At 35.3% G+C, this 18,010-nt stretch overlaps 2 protein-coding genes across 6 annotated transcripts in view; one reads left to right on the forward strand and one right to left on the reverse strand.

Moving 5' to 3' along the window:
• The window catches only part of LOC139139162 (tetraspanin-18-like), a 67,331-nt gene extending 57,509 nt beyond the window's left edge, over positions 1-9,822 (forward strand). For all 4 annotated transcript variants that reach the window (XM_070707988.1, XM_070707972.1, XM_070707993.1 and 1 more), the window contains 5 exons: positions 355-429; positions 1,450-1,554; positions 2,929-3,135; positions 4,012-4,095; positions 4,740-9,822. In XM_070707988.1, the coding sequence (XP_070564089.1) occupies positions 355-429; positions 1,450-1,554; positions 2,929-3,135; positions 4,012-4,095; positions 4,740-4,805 (537 nt within the window). In that variant the 3' untranslated portion in view covers positions 4,806-9,822. The remainder of the gene's footprint in view (positions 1-354; positions 430-1,449; positions 1,555-2,928; positions 3,136-4,011; positions 4,096-4,739) is intronic.
• A 1,940-nt stretch (positions 9,823-11,762) lies between these two features.
• LOC139139191 (CD9 antigen-like) overlaps positions 11,763-18,010 on the reverse strand; it is an 83,509-nt gene continuing 77,261 nt past the window's right edge. For both annotated transcript variants that reach the window (XM_070708002.1, XM_070708013.1), the window contains exon 6: positions 11,763-16,356. The gene's annotated coding sequence lies outside the window, so the exon portion shown is untranslated. The remainder of the gene's footprint in view (positions 16,357-18,010) is intronic.

The following is an 18,010-nucleotide window of genomic DNA, read 5'->3' on the forward strand; positions in this document are numbered from 1 at the left end:
TAAGGTTTTTTTTGTCAGAAAATAATTTTTTTTGTCAGTATGTCAACAATTTCAAGGGGTACTCATAGTCTTCATTGTTTTGTCCATATTAATCAGCTTACCGAAAAGTATTAGTGTTACAAAGAGCAATTGACGATTTTTATCCTGCAACAAATTTTCACATAAGCTGGTGTTATGTGACATTTTCCCATATGGGCACTCAAAAATGATTGCCTTGAAAATACATTAATTTTTCAATTTGGAATGAGGATGTATATAATTTGTGATGTTGTGTTGAAATTTTGACTGTCAAGATTTTCAGTCAAATTATTTCCACAGATACGAAGTCTCACCTTTTTTTGTTTTTTATCACAGTATTTCTTGCTGGTATTTATCATCCTCTTGGCTGAGATTGTCTGCACCATTCTTTTGTTTGTCTTCAAAAGCGAGGTGAGTCCAATCGACTGTTGGGCATTGACCCCTATTTCTGAGTGTGCAAGTCCAACTTCACCACTCGTAGACTACAGTACTCTGATCATAGGTGTGATTGTCTTATGTGACAGGTGCTGCCAAAAGAAATTCTATTCAAGTTTTGTTGCTGCCAGTTAGCTGTGAAGGCTTCTATTTCTTGAGTCATTTTTAAGATGATGTAACTTGAAAAGTACAACCAGAGGGGAAAACATGTTTAATGCTAAGATTATTTGGAGAAGGCAAATAAATTTTTGTATAAACTTGTTATGATATTAAATGCCTTGTCACTGTCAGAATACCATTGTATTTTTGGACAGAAGCAAGTATCAGATATTGTTTCATAACAACAAGAATGTGACAGATGATTAACCCTTTGAGTGCCAAAGTCAATTTTTTTCACATTTATAAAATAAAGGCAAACAATATTTTTCAGTTCCAGATAAATTTTTTTGAGATTTTCCCCAAAATTTTGATGAAAATTTGTAGCCAACTGCTGTTCCAGCATAGCTATTAGGGTTGCAGGTACTAGGTGCATATTCCAGATGGATTAACTATCAGTATTCACTGAAAATTACCAATCATTTACATGGTTGAAATTGGTGGCTTTGGCAATATAGCAATATGAAATTACATCATATTGAGTTTGTTCTAAGTGATATATGGAACCTTGCTACTGGTAAACATTACAACATCCCCAAGAACTTAACCGGAGCCAATTGTCGGAGCCAATTTTTTGTCGCATTTTTAAGTTACACTCTAGTCAGTTTTTCTCAGATTTTTGCTAAAATGTTGATAAAAAACTGTAGCCAATGAAATACGATGTCCATTTGGTCCAAAATTATCAAAAAATTTCAGAAAAATTCATAAAAATCGGTAAAATGTGGCAGTAAAATTTTGGTTGGAAAAATTACAGCACTTGAAGGGTTAATTAGCTGAGTACATGTGAAGTTCAGTGTGTGAAATACATCACAGACATATTAATATTTTGACAATTAACAGGTGGAGTCATTCTTGAAGACAAAACTGAACGAAACCATGTCAGAAGATTACGGAAAGTCAGACCAAGAACTGTACACACAAGCCATTGATGCCATTCAGATCACAGTAAGTATGACACCAAATTCTATAAACCTTTCACCCTTCCCCCCCTTTCCCATAGAGAGGTCCAATCTCTCTATAGAAAACAATAGTCTCATACCATGGTTTGATGGTTTATGGGTTAAGTTTGCTGACATTTAAAGAAGATGAACCTACATTGTATCTTTACTAACATTAAGTTGAAAATTTAAGAAGATATCAAAACCCAATTAAATTAATGGACGATAGTTTCCTGGTTTCATTATCACATCTCCCTCTGAACATCGTCATGGCAAAGATAGCAAATAAAAGTATTTATTTACTGGCATGTGGTCCAGTGGTTAGGGCAACGTACTAACCATCAAAGGATGGTGAGTTCCAAACCCAGTTCAAGACCCGGTATGACCAGAGTAATGGACTCACTGTCAGAGGACGGTGAGTTCGAGACTCCAGCACGGTGTTGTGCCTGGAGCAAGGCACTTTACTCCTCAGTGCTCCATTGGGGGTTTGTGGGTTATGCGTACCTCATCCTGTAATTGGGCTAACATCCTGTTGGATGATGGACTGATAAAAAAAAAGGATCAGTAGTATGTGGTCACTTATTGTATCTCAAAAGGGTGAAATAGTGATTTTAACCCTCTGAATAAAGGTACAATGTGCCTTAGGGAGAGATATTTGGAACCTTGTAGGGGCTCATTTTAAGCTCAGAGTAAGAAAAATATTGAACCATCTTGGTTTTTTTGAAAACGAAAATTTTTAAATTTCCCCATTCGAGTTAACATATGGATGGCATGACATTTTTTATTTCAAATATCGGTAAATATTACGTAATTTGTTTCTATGTTACCAAACTTTGCACAGTAACCCTTGATTTCTGTTCTTGATTTGGTGAGAGAAAGGTTTGAAAGTTCCAGTAAGGAAAATTTGAGCAAAATTTAGCTTTAAGTCTTTCACTTTTGAGGCTCGTACACTAAGCTTAAGAGTTCACCTTCATCAAAAACACAACATGGTGATCCAATTATTCAGTTTATACAAAGCTTTGCGCTAGTGAGTCCTCCTTAGCCAGACTTTTTATTTCTGCCCAACCAGGTACAGTACTTCACAAAAACTAGCGGTAAGCACAGCCAGCTGTTTTCTGGTAACTTATGATTATGTGCTGATAGGTGTAGCTGACTATTGAATTCTGTGTGTACAGAAATAAGATTTTGTTTTCTTTCAAACACACTGCTCAAGGAAGACAGTTACTTAACATTACATTGTTGATGTTTACCATGCTGTATCTGAAAGATGTGAACCAATCATAACAGAGATTTTGGTCATGTGACTAATGAGAACCAATCGTAACTGAGAGATTTTGGTCATGTGACTAATGAGAACCAATTGGATCCTTTACATCCACAGTTTGATTGTTGTGGAACTAATTACTACACTGACTGGAAGAATACCAACTGGTACGAGATGCACAAGAACACTTCCAAGGAGTTTCCTCAGTCTTGCTGTCTCATCCGTGGAAAGGATAAAATTATCAAGCGGGGAGAAATTCCAGAGCCTGTCAATGCCACGGTCTGCTTCAACGGAAATTACCCTAACCAGTTCATGAGTAGTGAGGTATGAAACTCTTGCCATAACAACTATAGCTAACTTCAACTGGTTGCAACAATTTTTCATTGACCTTTGCCCATAACCCTTTGAACCTTGACGGTGTGGTGAACTTTGACATCAGGAATTTATCCCAAACAAGGGTTCAAGGGTGAAGTACATGAGGTATCCATATTCATTTTAAAGATGTTATTTCCCTTGCACTTTTGACGTCATCTTTGTCATTTTTCCAGAAGACTTGGCAATATAGTGCATTAGTGCATGGATCCTTTGATACTGTGCTTCTCTTCTTCAAGTCTCTCTCGGTCCCATACTGTCTCAAAGAAATTATATACGGGATATGTGTTTGTGTGTGTGTGTGTAACTTCTCTCCTTCCAATCGTTTTATCCAATGTAATGTTTCAAAGACACTCCATGTGTTAGACTGGAGACTTGAAGGGCCAGAAATGCTCAGTAACATTTGATGATTTTTTCGTTATTTTTATTTTGCGTATCAATTGTAACTTCTTATTTTACTCCAAAAATAATGTTCAAACACCCACTATTTAGCTTGTCAACTTATCATTCAAATGTGTAAAATGGACTGTTATTATTTACATTTGAATTCTAGTCCAGACCAGAATTCACTTGTTAACAATAACGATGCAGTTTACACATGTACAGGCTGTGCTGACAAGCTTTAATACTGTGTATATCAACATGCCTTGTGGAGTAGAACAAGGAATTATGGTTGACTTTCAAAACAAAAATGGTGAAAAATTATCAAAAGCTAGCATTACTGGCCTTTTAACCAAAAATGAAGTGTACTCTCTTTTGAAATTGCAAAAACTGCCTGTAAGCTTTGTCTAGGTCATAACTTTTTGATACTTTGGTTTTTGTCTTCAGGGGTGCTATCCCAAAATCTATCGGCAGTTCAACAATAATATATGGATTATTGGAGGTGTTGGCATGGGTATAGCTGTTTTACAGGTGAGTTCAGCTAGCTCTGTACCACAGTGTGCATAGGTCAAGGGTCAAACAATGGTATCACTGCATAGGTCAAGGGTCAAACAATGGTATCACTGTAATATGTTGAGGTAAATTAGTGTGTGTGGAACATCCTGTTTTCCTCAATCTTCTGCATATATTATCATTATTATTATATTATTGAAAAATTCTTAAAGCACACAACATATTCATCTCAATTTGTTGTACATGATTGCTCAGTAATAAATGAAATATCAAATACATAACTAATGTGAAGAAAAAATGTAAAATGTCAGGAAACAAACAGTCAAAATAATACACGATCAAAATTCTGAAATCTTCAAACAAGTTTGAAATGTTCCATAGGAAAGGTTCACGAATAAGGAAGCTAGGCCGTCTGGCAATAAGACGTAATCAAATTACACCGCAGTTGGAGTGAATGTAACTTTTCAATAGACAGGAGAATTCTTGCTGAATGAAATCCATCAGGTACATAGTTGCTGTGCCAATGGTAGTTTTGAAAGTGAGCAACATAGCCTTGAATCTCATACCAGCCATACTTTTATTGTCGCCTACCTTTATCTTTTCACTTATGGCTGTGTATCAATTTCATGACTAAATTTGTTTTCTTTTCCCCTCTGCCACAGCTTCTCGGGATCGTCTTTGCCATATGTTTGCTACGGAACCTCAAAGACTACGACTTCGATGATTAGCCAAAGACCAGTAACTGTTGAATTGCATCACCATGAAAGTAAACAGTGTTTGCATCATACAAAATCAGGTGCCCTTTTTTATACATAATCAATCTCTGGGTGAACTAAGAATTTAAAACACATAAAAAAAGACTAAAAGATACTGTTGCAGCGCCACCTGTAGAACAGTAATGTGGATTCTTTTGTTTTTAATTTCAGTGAGTTTCAAATATTTGCTACCTACAGGGAGTAGAGAGACAATTTCCTCATTTTAAATGCAAAATAGATGTGTCCTGTATCGTTTTAGTTTAACAGCAAAGGGTCTGTTTTCCAAAGTGAATTTTGTACTCTGTTAGAATTTGTAATGTTGCAAAGTTTTGGTCAGACAAAACTTTCCTACCCAACCGAGGCAAATAGTTCTCATAGGCATGCTGACATAGTAAGATAAATATTGTACCAAACAAAATATGTAATCTCCATCAATTTTTTATTTTATAGAAATGTAGACTTTTCACAAAAGAGTACATGAAGCACGTATATACTTTTACTTTCTTGTATTTCTCTTTTTTTTAATGGAACAATCTTTTGTCAAAACGATACATCACTTCTAAACAATACAGTGTGTAATTTTGTTCATTTATTTAAAATTGAGAAACTACAAAGTTTTAGACAACTAAACTGTAGCATTTTGTTTTATTATTTTAATACTTTTACAGAGCAAATCAGAACAAAAAGGGAGTTACTGTACTCCGGTATCATGATATTTTTTTTTAGAGCTGGTAAAAGCAAAAGTTCATGGCCTTATCACTGACGTTCCAAGTTTGATTAATGATATGAAGAGATGCATGTGCATACATTCAGTATTACTGGTAAAAATCTTTTGTTTCAACTGTCACGTAATGCTCCCATACAGTGCTTTAGCTCTCAATCTTTCACTGCGTCACTGTTAACTCTACGTGACTGTTTCAAAGTGCCAGAGTTGAATCACACAGTATAGAGCACAGCTGGGGACAGTTGTAGTCAAGAAGCATATGGCACTATCAAGGTGTGCAATCAGAAATCAGATTTGGGTCATGGTGCTGGGCTCACTGCAGTGATCAGTAGATCCCAGTGTGTATAAGACTTATTAAGAGCTACAGTTGTAATTTATAACGCAAAGCATACAAACAAGGCCAATTATACCTGTGATTTTGCTATTTTTAATAGCTTACATCACGATCAGTGATATCAGGGCTTATTTTAACTCCTGTCTAACACAGGACTTCAGAATGACACAAAATTTGCATAAAATTTGCATATTGTTCACAATAAGTCAACAGTTTCCTTTCTGATTCTTCAATGTTCTTAAATCCTATCAGATGCATCTAGAAAGTACTCAAAACAGATTCAAGTGGAAGAAAAATAATATTTTAGGTATGCAAATCTCTAGATTTTTTCTTCTGAATAAAATTTTATCCTCTGTACACACACAATGATAGGCTTCTCTTCTGCGGGAAATACAACATTTTACAGAAACTGAAATGCCAATATTTCTGTGGTAGTTGCACCAAATACATAGTTCACTCATTATATCAAGAGTAATCACTAATTATAAAACAAATTTTTGTGGTATCTTCTATAATTTGTAATTTGACAATTCTGATTTTCCTTTATAAATCTTGTAATGAAATGATCTAATTATGAGCAAGTGGATGTATGCCATCTTGTGGCAAGTCTGAGAGGATACTTTTGTTTATGTAAAATATGTAGAGTTTGTAATGTGATTTCAGTAGGGATGGAAGAGTTGATGTTTTGTAAATGTGTAATATTGACTTTTCATCAAAGACAGCTAGAGTGCAAAGTAGTAATTCCTGACTCTTGCCGTGTAGTGCAAATTATGTTCACTGATGGATATTTTATTGTATGACTGTGCTTTGGCTTTTTTTATTGAACCCTTCTCTAAGATAACTTGTGACCTCTCTTTGTATTGGTGTTTGTGGATTGTTTCATTTTAGAAGAGGGGGGATGCATTCCTTATCGAGATCATGGAACTCAGGGGTTGAGGTTTTCTGTAAAAAGCTTGAGACTTTTTGTCGTCAAAGATCCTATAAGCTTGACAGATATGCTTACAACCTCTGTGAAAAAAAATTCAGTGTCATCAGTAAGTCTTATCTGTGCAAAATATTCTGAAAATATTTGAAATACCTCCACCTTATGATCAATATTGCACCATCATGCCTTTAATCTTAAACAGTTCAGTTTTCAAAATGGTCGAAAAATACTTGCTGTTGGTATTTTAGCAATTTTATTTGATAGTAAGTTTCTTAAACTGTTACAGGGCAATTTAAGATCATGTATCAAAAAGTTAGGGGTGCCTGCCATGGTTCTTCAACCGATGCTGATTGGCTGAAATGAAAATCTGCATAAGAGCCCTTAAGTTTGTTGGGGAAAATTAATGCAGACTATCCCAATCATTCTCCTCTCCCCATATGTGGAATTGTCATATATGAACTTGTGTGTGAATATCTTGTCTTCTCATCCCTGGGCAAAGTGAAATGTCGCAATCCATAAAAATGGTCCTCCTGTTCAAACATTTTGGGAATTACTTCAATTTCTATTTCTTGCCATATTAACTAGATAGAGTCTTTATATAGGGTCAGATAGTAATGAATTGAAAATGTATTTATTGTAGATGGTGAGCTAATATATTCTATTATACACCTTGTTATATTTATTTTTTTTATAGTGATATTAACTTTTGTATATTTTCAATGAATTATTTCTTTGTGGCCAGTACTGGCCCTGTAAATCACGCAGTATATTTTTAATAGTTTAAATGGAATCACAAAACAAAATAATTTGCTTTTCTCAATAAAACTGAAAGCATACTGTCAGTGAACAATGTTAATTCTGAATATTCATGATTTCATTTGTCATGTGACCTGAATCAACCAATGATCAAGCAGCATTAATCATGTTTTTTTCAAACTTACTCCATCAGTTTGATTCAATACATGTTCTGTGTTGCCATGGAAATAGTGTGTTGCAAAAAAAAGAAGCTCAGGAAAAGCAATTGTGATTTGATTTGTTTCTATGGAAACTATATATTTGGCCTGATTTTGTCATCAGTGTAGCTCCCAGTAACAGTTTTGAGTAGCTTTATTCCAAGAATCATTTTTAAGGAAGCACACTTTGAGAATGTAAATTTTATTCAACACTTTTATCTAAACCTCCTTTCATCCCTGTGTTACCCCGAACACAAAGTGGTTCCTGCCTCTCCATGGAAACAGCCAATGGGAACTCACGATTTTTAGAGTGAATATAGGGTGAAAGAAGTTTTCCAACATTAGACCCCTTCCATGTAGTTCATTGCATTCTGAAAACATAATCAGTAAAATAATATAGATTTGATCAAAAGAAAGGCACGAGTTAAGATTAGAGGACACAAAAGTTTGGATATGGATATGGAACAAAAGGTTTCAAGGGGCCTTTATTAACCCTTTTAGTACAATGGTTTGGCCCAAACCCATTGTTATGAATGGTGATTGTGGACCTGTTCTGTTGGTATATGGGGTAGACAGCTTGCTATCAATGTACCGTCTCTCTATCCCCAACCCTGACCCCAATGACTCTGTGGGTCACTAGTGATTTATGCAGAATTCTATCTGTGTCCACTAACCTTCACTCCTGCCAAAAGAAATTTGAGCCTTGACAGGGGCCTTCAGCAAATAATTTTTAATAAATATTGTAATTCAGATAGCATCTTTCAGATTTCAACTATGTGTCAATCAAAATGATTGGCGGATGGGTTGAGCCAATCATAGGTATATTCTCTCTAGATGATAAATTTTCATAGTCTGATATTTTGTATTCACAACTGTAACAATGTAGTCTACCAATCATGTTCCATGGTTGTATAGTCTTCTTGTAAAAAAAGTAGTCTGGGCAGCCAATCAGGAAAGCCAGTCCTGACCACTCTGGTTGCAGGGGTGGTCAGGATTGTTTTCCTGGGGGTCTTCAGTAAATCTTCTTTAAATGAGTAATTCTAGTATCAGAGTGGTCTGATGTAAATAATGTAAAAGTGATTCACAATGGAACAAAATGTAGTCTGACAGAAAAGTTGGTCCACAAGGAACTGGGAATTTATCGTAGTAGCTGTTGAGCCAAGTTATTTCGATTCCTTCTTTACCTTGTGTTGCAGCAGAACATGGATTATTTGAACACCTGTAATTTGAATATTTGATTATCTGAACATCTGTTCCAGGTCCCAGTGATGTTAAATGAACTGTTTATCAATCATCTACACAATAGGGGACCATGATCTTGCAGCTTGGATAGCCAGTGTTCTATTGTATATCAATTTTTCACATCATTATGCTGATTATTGATCGGTCTCTAACCCGAAGTGATGTAGAAGGCTTCTGCTGATTGGCCTCCTGACTTCCATTGGCTTTCATTTAACCAATAGACAGCAAGCTTTTAAAGCATTTGCCTTCAAAGATAAAAGGACAAATAATGCATTTATTCTTCTCATTCTCAGCATTGTTTTGGGTCAAGCTTCATATTTATTTGATCACATAGTTGTATTTTTAAAACACAATCTATCATCATAAGGCGTAGAACCTACTTTGAGTATTTTCCCAGTTCTCTTGTTTGACCGGAAAAAAAAAATTGTACAAGAAAATTGTTGTGTCCTTGTCTCATAAATATGAAATGGAAAGATTTGTTTAGCATAAGTGACAAAAATGAACAAAACCTTAGAGAGGTTTATTTGAACTGGAAAAATATAACTGAAAAAGAGTGCAACAATTTTTGAAATGACACAATTTCAATCATGTCTTCTTTTTATCATTCAATGATTAGTAGAAAATGTTCCTGAAAAATTGTTTGCACATAACAGATTTCTTAATGTGTAAGGATAGATGGACACTGAACAAAACAGTGTAGTGTATGGTTTTGTGACAACTTATGTTTTTACAGTCGATATTATTAATACCTATTAACTGTATTTCTTCGGTGTTATTTTTACAATAAATAAGATAGACTTTCTCAAGAAAAATGGCTGTTGATGTTTTTTGTGTTATTTTGATACATTCCACTTTGCTGAATGACGGAGCACAATATGATCTATGATGGTGCTCTGAGAGAGGCCACTGCCCTCACACAGTGGCCTAGCATAATGAAAGCGATGAATATTTCTGCCTGTTATCACAGTGAGATGCTTTGGTGTTATAAGACTTGGGTCCACATATTTTGACCGTTTGGTGGTGCATTCTCTTCCATTATTCTTTGTATAGATACACACAGGCTAAGTTACAGTAAATTATTGTAGCCCTCAAGTCCTCGTTTTATCAAAGTGGTAAGTTTGTGTCAGTGCTGCAACCCTTCCGTAGAGGGCATCCTTCACCTGGTGTACTTATTGTTCTGTGCAGACAAGCCACTCACACTCATTGGTATAGCTATGCCGTGCCATGCAGGGGCTGCCAACCAAGCTGTTCATGCAAAAAGGTGTTCGTGCATGGTTTTCAGTTGGCATGCAAATTAAAACTAATCAGCCGGTGGGGAGAAAAAAATAGAAATTTATTGTGGGTGGTGAAGAAATTTCATTTTTTTCAGTGGGCGGGGAGAAAATTTTTGACAGTGGGTACCGGCAAATATGTAGAGAGAGGGGCTGTGGTTGGTAGAACTTGAGGGGAGATTAAGCGCCTAACTTAAAGGGGAGCTATGTTCCAAGGTATACTGCTTGCATGGTTTTGAGTTAATCAGGTAGGTATCTTGGGCAATAGAGGAATTCCAGCAGTAGGGAGAGGGCTGTGGGGAGCTTGAAATGTTGTGGGAAGTGGGCATACCATAGATACTAGAGGGCAATGGACATCAAAATTCAGTAGGAGGGCATATTTTCCATATATGCCACTTGGGGGAGGGGGGGGGTTGGCAGTTACGAACAGCTCAGTTCTTGTTTCATTACTTCATGTTGTGTGACACAGTGGATAATACCAGGGTGAATTGTGCTTCAAATGATGATGAAATGCAGTTCACAGAACACGTAAATCATGAAACAACTGAAAGGATGGTCATTTACAATATTATATTACAAATGTTGAGATTGTCAGATTTCATTGAAGGAACTGCAATGGACTTTGGTTTGCAGTGATTCACCTAGCTCTTTGATTCAATTTTGAAATCACAGAAAGATCTTTCATTCAGCTTATCAAAATCATGAAAACAACTCTAAAGCATTTCAAGTTCCAAAAGTCAATGCTCTCATGGACAAATATCTTTGCTAATGGCAAGATTTTGTTTGCTACTTTTGATAAAAAAAAGACTAAAAAGGTAGACTTTCTGAATCTCTCTGCCTTTGTTTCTGTATTTGAGACATTATACATTTTGAGTGTTTCCACTAGTGTGCTATTTTTATACCCCAACACTATCTTCAAATGCTATTAATGACTACACAGGATGGGGGAGGGGGATCTGGGGGACATATTGTCAAAGTTGGAGGTATTAACCAGCATACAATTGGAAAGCATTACCAAGTTTTCCTTGAACAGGAAAGACTACGATTATGGAAGAAATTCTTCCATGCTGTGCGACATTTGGAAACCATGTCTAATGTGTATGTTTGAAGACATGCTACGGCAATAGACCTTTATCCGGTTATCCCATAATGCATTGCTGTGGCTGTATCAAACACTGTATACCGTCAAAACAACAAAAACATACACATTTTGTATTGTACAACAGATTGCTACACACAAATTTCAAATTTTGAATTTGTAATGCCAAAAAATGCCTCATATACTCTGTATCCATCGACAATGAAAATATAGGTCAGGGTGTACCGTGTCATAGAGTTCTATGGGTAACATACCCTGCATATACTTTACGGCTAAAAATTCTCTGAGAAACACACGCTTTGTATACCCTAGTGTGTACTGCATCATGGAACCAGTAAAAGAACATTATATTTTGAACAAAAAGACCATAAAGACTCTCAAGTTTTCCATCTTTGTTTTTTTTATTTGAGTACCGGTATCAAAATACGTTTTTAACTTCAGGGGAAAAAATAAACTAAAAATAACACTGATACAATAATTCTCAATTATCAAAAAAGTACAATCTGATCTGAGTCTGGTAAAGAGGCAAGGATGGTAGGCGTAAATAAAATGACATGCAAAGAACAAAGCTAAATGGTGAGCAGGGAGTATTTTTACACACTTGCTTTGAATAAATTTGATAACATTCCACACATGACTACAGTAAACCGAGAGATTGCAGTAAGATCCCACAATGCATTGTGTGCATTGGATTTTTGTACGACTGAAACTACAGTACATCAAAATAACATGTCCGACAGTCAGCAAAATACGTATGGTATAAATTTCTAAAACTTGCACTCATTTTCCATGAAGCATGGAATTAGCAATAAAACATGATAAAATATCACTGTGCATACAGAAAACATTAATATGCACAAAAACTCCATTACACATACAACAAAATGATAGAGCAAATGTTTGGTTTTGTTTTTAAATTTTTCTGCCCTTGGAAAAGCCACATGACAATACTTTACACATCACACAATAATAACCTCCTGTATTTTGCTTTAAGTAACGGTTTGTCCCAACTCATCCTGTGTTTGCTCATGTCATTACATGGCTTTAAGACCCATATGACAGTTCAGTAACCCTTAACACGCCAGGCTGGTCACTTTCCCAACTGCCGAGTACATACATCAGTATTGAGTCAAACCTACATATATTTTCACCTACTTTGCATGCACAATATATCACTGTCCCCTACCATGGTTATATATAGCAGGTTCAATTGATAAAAATAATGTTTTCAGGGGCCTTCAAATATTCAGGTTCTTGTTAAAATGCAACATATAAGACATATCACACCTCACTGGACCTGATGGTGACATATGAACTTGGCAGGATATGGGTTAGTGTAGACTGAACTATCTGTCGCCAAGACAGCGCCCTCGACCAACAGATCTTTCAGTCAAGGGTTAATGAAGATGGAGCAGAACTGTCTTTTAGAATAAAATGTAAAATTCAAATTCATATTCATACCCCTTTGGACAACGTTGAATTTTTTTTCAATATTGCCAAATCAACATTTTCTTTGAATCACTGATCTGCACTCCCCTTGGCATCAAATTTTGGGGTCACCCTGGAGTTTTCTGTGGGCAGAGTAGGACTTCTTCATTGGGAATTTGATAAGTTGTTGTACACAAGTGATCTACCTACTTCATACATACTATCAAAAATGTAGATATGACTGCACAGAACATTTAATCCATGGCTCTTAGAACAACTTTGTTCTTGCTCTGTCTGTTCAAAATAAAATACCCAAGCTTTTATTGCATTACTATAAATGTATTTTAATTTAATCAGTTTTTATTTGGAAGTTTTATAAAAATCTAAGACATTTAGCTACTTGTAAAACTGGACTTCTTATTTGAAATATGTCAAAATTTACCAAAGAATTTAATGGAGATATAATATACCCACTGAAAGGAACTTGCTTTACAACTTGCATGTATTCATTGTGCAAGCAAAATAGAGTCACGGCCAAGGGTACTAATTTGTCCTTATCAAAATGCTGAGGCTTATAATGCAATAGCAGTACAGGAGAACTTGAAAAAATGAAAGACAAAAACAAATCACAAACTCAGTTGAAAGTACTATGAAAGCTGTTGAAATATTCAAATTATGTTCATCTCTGGCCTATGATGGCAGTGCAGTCATGGATTTTGTCGCATCGAGAATGTTATGGGCGTTGTGATTAGACAGCGCCCTCTAGTGACAAATCAATGTCCTGATAGCAAAGGAAGAACTTAAATATTACGAAAGGTAAATATGGCATTTACTATACTTTTTCATAGAAATAATTAAAAGTGATTATAACAATAGGTAAACATACTCTATTTTAATAAAATACTGAGAATAAAATATTCTTTTTATGCATTTTGTGGAAATCTAATTACATACTGCGCTTCTCACAGGTTTTCAGAATGGGTATAAAATTTAAGACTGTGAATAAAAGTACATGACTCCTGATTATAGAAATGCCTTTTTTTACTGAAATGCATTTTTAAAGTACAATCTGCATACTTGATTCTAATTGGCTGATGGAATTGCTGTATTTACATGGCAAGTGACTGATTGGTCCACACACATTTCTATTTACATACAGAAACGACCTCTTACTACATTATCAGCCATTTTAAAACAGCCACCAGAGAATAAAAATTCAATGTTCTGTGTGGTATTACATTCTGTGTGTATAAAAACTCTCATTGAGCAAGCATTATTTTACACATGCTAATCTTAAAAAGTTTGAAAAGACAATCTTAATATCGCTAATTTATCGTAATAAGATATCATTCAGGCTCATTTAAATGACCTATGACCTGGCAATATGAATATTCATAATTATGCCACATTGGGTACAAATGGTCAGGTCATATCACATGATTAAAATGAATGCTCTGATTGGCTCTTCCATCATTACATGATTCTTGATATGTTATTGCAAATCAGACAGACATGTTTATTTGGATGTTTTCACACACAATATGATGACAATGTGAGAAAGTTTAAAAATCTATGACTACGATACTTTTAAAATGTTGAAATATCAAATGATCCCTTCAAAGGTTTCAATTATATCACACAAACTGAGTTTTGCACGTCAACAGTAATTGGCTGTTTCACAGCCTATTGCAAGAGATGAGTTCTGATCAGCCAATCACAGCTTCTCTTCCATAAACTTCAAAATTTTCAAAATGATTTCTCATAAAAATTGCAAAAACAACATTTTGCACAGTATTGTCACCTTTTCCGTGGGTCACTTTTTCCCCCAGACTTTTCATGCATGAATATACTGACATTAATTTACATATAAGGTCACATGACAAAATCACGACAATTCACACTTAGTAGAATATTTTGGGGGGAAACTGTGAGCAAAAGATGATCATGATCATGTAAGACACATCTCCTTTGAATGAACACTCTGCAGAAAAGACACAGCACACAGATATAGCACTTTATGCTTATTTGAAAAACCCACAACTGTAATAACAACTACTTTGATCAGAGGAAGGAAGATGTTCCACACAAAGTTGAGTATCATTGTCTGTGATATACACTCTCAGATCAATGTATCAATGACAGCAAATCATGTGACTCACAAGAAGAATGACTTTAGAATCGATACCTTATCATTCAAGTTACTATCAAAATCTTTAGGCAACAGTATAGATTTAGTACCTATGCTGTGATTCAATGATTTGTAATCTGAGAATAAAACATTCACGTATAGGAAATCAACAAGAGAACACCAAATGTAAAACATCTATTGACTGGCCTAGGTGAGGATGGCTTCTTTGAAGTGCAGGAATAGTATCATGATCTCTGAAATTATTGAACATTGAATTTTGATAATTCCCATAAGTCAACAAGGCTTCATAATTACCATCATGGTAAGTTCAGAATTCAGGTCTTACAGTGTAATCATGATTTTTCTGAAGTACTAAGATTATTTTACTTAAAAACATTAGAAATGCATAATTTACTGGATTTTTCCTGCCTTGTTTCTTGTCAAACATTTTTATCAACAGCTAACTCTAGAGATTTTTACAAGTAATGTGGAATATCAACTCTCACCTTTGACCTTGTGACCTCAACAAAACATGATACCCTTTTCCTATTGGTTAAAAAAATCTCTTCCCTCTTGGAACATCAAAGGATAATTGTGTGGAGAAAATAAACAACACACACAGAAACAATTATCCTTTGGTGGGACCCCCCCCCTTGTTTTAAATGATTGACTTTGACCTTTCCATCAGATATGTGGATGCTAGAAGGTTCAACCACTATCCATGGGGGTGACTGCTCTCATGGAGGGGCCCTCCTCCTTGGATCCCCATGTTTCTTTAAGCATAGTGCAGAATCTAACCACTAAGAGGATTGGGTCCAAGCAAATTGCAGTGAGATAGTAAAAATAGTTTTTGTCCAGCAACCCAACATATAGAACAGTATGGTACAGTAGTGTTTGAAAATAACGCCAATGAGAGTAAAGTATTCAAATTCATTGACAAAGACAGTAAGTAAATTAACTACAGAGATATCTGAGAGACAATTGTTCATGGCACAGATCATGTTTCCAATATTGCATAAAATTTCTTCTTTTGTTCATACTTCTCTCCTTAAGACTGAGTCGCCGTCTTATCTTCTCCTCCAAGGAGCAAAGTTTCCATCTCTTATCTTTGTTTCCGAGGACTAAATTGATATAAGATCTTTACAATCTCATGTATCATATGTCATCAATTTGTCAATAGCATCCAAATCACACATTGGATCACTATTTTGACGGCCCAATAATTCAACATCCTCGAAAGGATAATCACATCGAATTGATTGTGAAATCAGACCTTACCAGAATAAGATAAGAGATGGGAAAATTGCACTTTGTCTGTCTTCTCTTTGCGATATAACTGATCTTAGTAAGCGTATTCCTTTCTGTTGTCACCTCGTCTGAGAGCACAACACATGCACAGTGAGAATATCATGCCAAGAAGCTGAAAAAAAGATACAAAAAGGAATTTACAGATTTTGTGTCGATGGAATTGTTGAATGGTATCTAGCAGTATGCTATATATAATTTTTATGGCCTAATACATGCCTCCATTTCACTATAATCACCATTATATTATAGCTTTGTCAATACCAGTAAATTTTTATGAGTTCATACCCTCAGATTATTACTGATAATGTATCCGATTATCCAGCATTGTGGCCCCAGATTTGTTCTACATTTAATTCACTGGCATCGCAAAAAACTTACAAAACAAGTCATCGTTGATGACACAGTCCCCACTTGTTAATGGGTACTTTGATTACATGTCCTCAGAGAGGATAGAGTCCTCTTCATTAATTAGGTCTGTGATAAAAATACTTTGATACAGATGGCGCTCAATGGCCAAGAGTGAGTTCCATGGTGATGAAAACATAAAACCAATGTACCAGTAGGCCACCATCCTAAAGTTCATAAAATGAGTCAACTAGGAATTAATCAACAGGATGTTGCAAAACATTTTTGCATACAATTCTAACACTTAACAGATTATCACTGGTACCATATTTCATAAAGTTTGATGCAGTATTTACAACACTATGAGATCAACATCTGTATCAAGTTTCATCACATTTGACGTTGTATTAATTTGTGGCTATATCACCCTAATTAGGAAAGTTCATTACTTATGCAATTACAAATTAATTAAAATGACACTGATAAATGTCTTTTTAATGTTAAAGCAATGTGAGCTTAACATTGGTTAACATCTGTATAAAGTTTCATGAATTTGATGCAGTACATATTTCTTGACATATCAGCCTACTTACGAAACTTCAATAATTGACATGTTACTGCTACATGCGAGAAACAAATTGACGAGCATATGTATGAAATAGGTCAATGTCAACTTTGAATGATACTGGTGGAAATATGTCTGAGTTATGGCTCTGTACATGAAAACATCGTAATAAAATGGCTGCCTAGCGACCATATTGGATTGTATCACATAAAAAATCGACCTACATATGTATGACATAGGTCAATGTCCTTGTACCAACTTTGAATAAAATCGGTTGAAACATGTCTGAGTTGTGGCTCTGTACATGAAAAAATCGTAATAAAATGGCCGCCTGGCAGCCATATTGGATCGTATCACAAAACAAATTGACGAGCATATCTATGACATTGGTCAATGTCCTTGTACCAACTTTGAATAAAATCGGTTGAGATATGCCTGAGTTATGCCTCTGTATATGAAAAAATTGTAATAAAATGGCCGCCTAGCGGCCATATTGGATTGTATCACAAAACAAATCATTGTGCATGTGTATGACATATGTCAATGTCCTTGTACCAACTTTGAATAAAATCTTTTGAAACATGCCTGAGTAATGGCTCTGTACATGAAAAAATCGTAATAAAATGGCCGCCTGGCGGCCATATTGGATCGTATCACAAAACAAATTGACGTACATATCTATGACATTGGTCAATGTCCTTGTACCAACTTTGAATAAAATTGGTATAAACATGTCTGAGTTATGGCTCTGTACATGAAAAAATCGTAATAAAATGGCCGCCTGGCGGCCATATTGGATTGTATGACAAAACAAATTGACGTGTATATCTATGACATTGGTCAATGTCCTTGTACA

The sequence above is a fragment of the Ptychodera flava genome, chromosome 1, assembly GCF_041260155.1.
Source record: "Ptychodera flava strain L36383 chromosome 1, AS_Pfla_20210202, whole genome shotgun sequence".
Taxonomy (NCBI): Eukaryota; Metazoa; Hemichordata; class Enteropneusta; family Ptychoderidae; genus Ptychodera; species Ptychodera flava.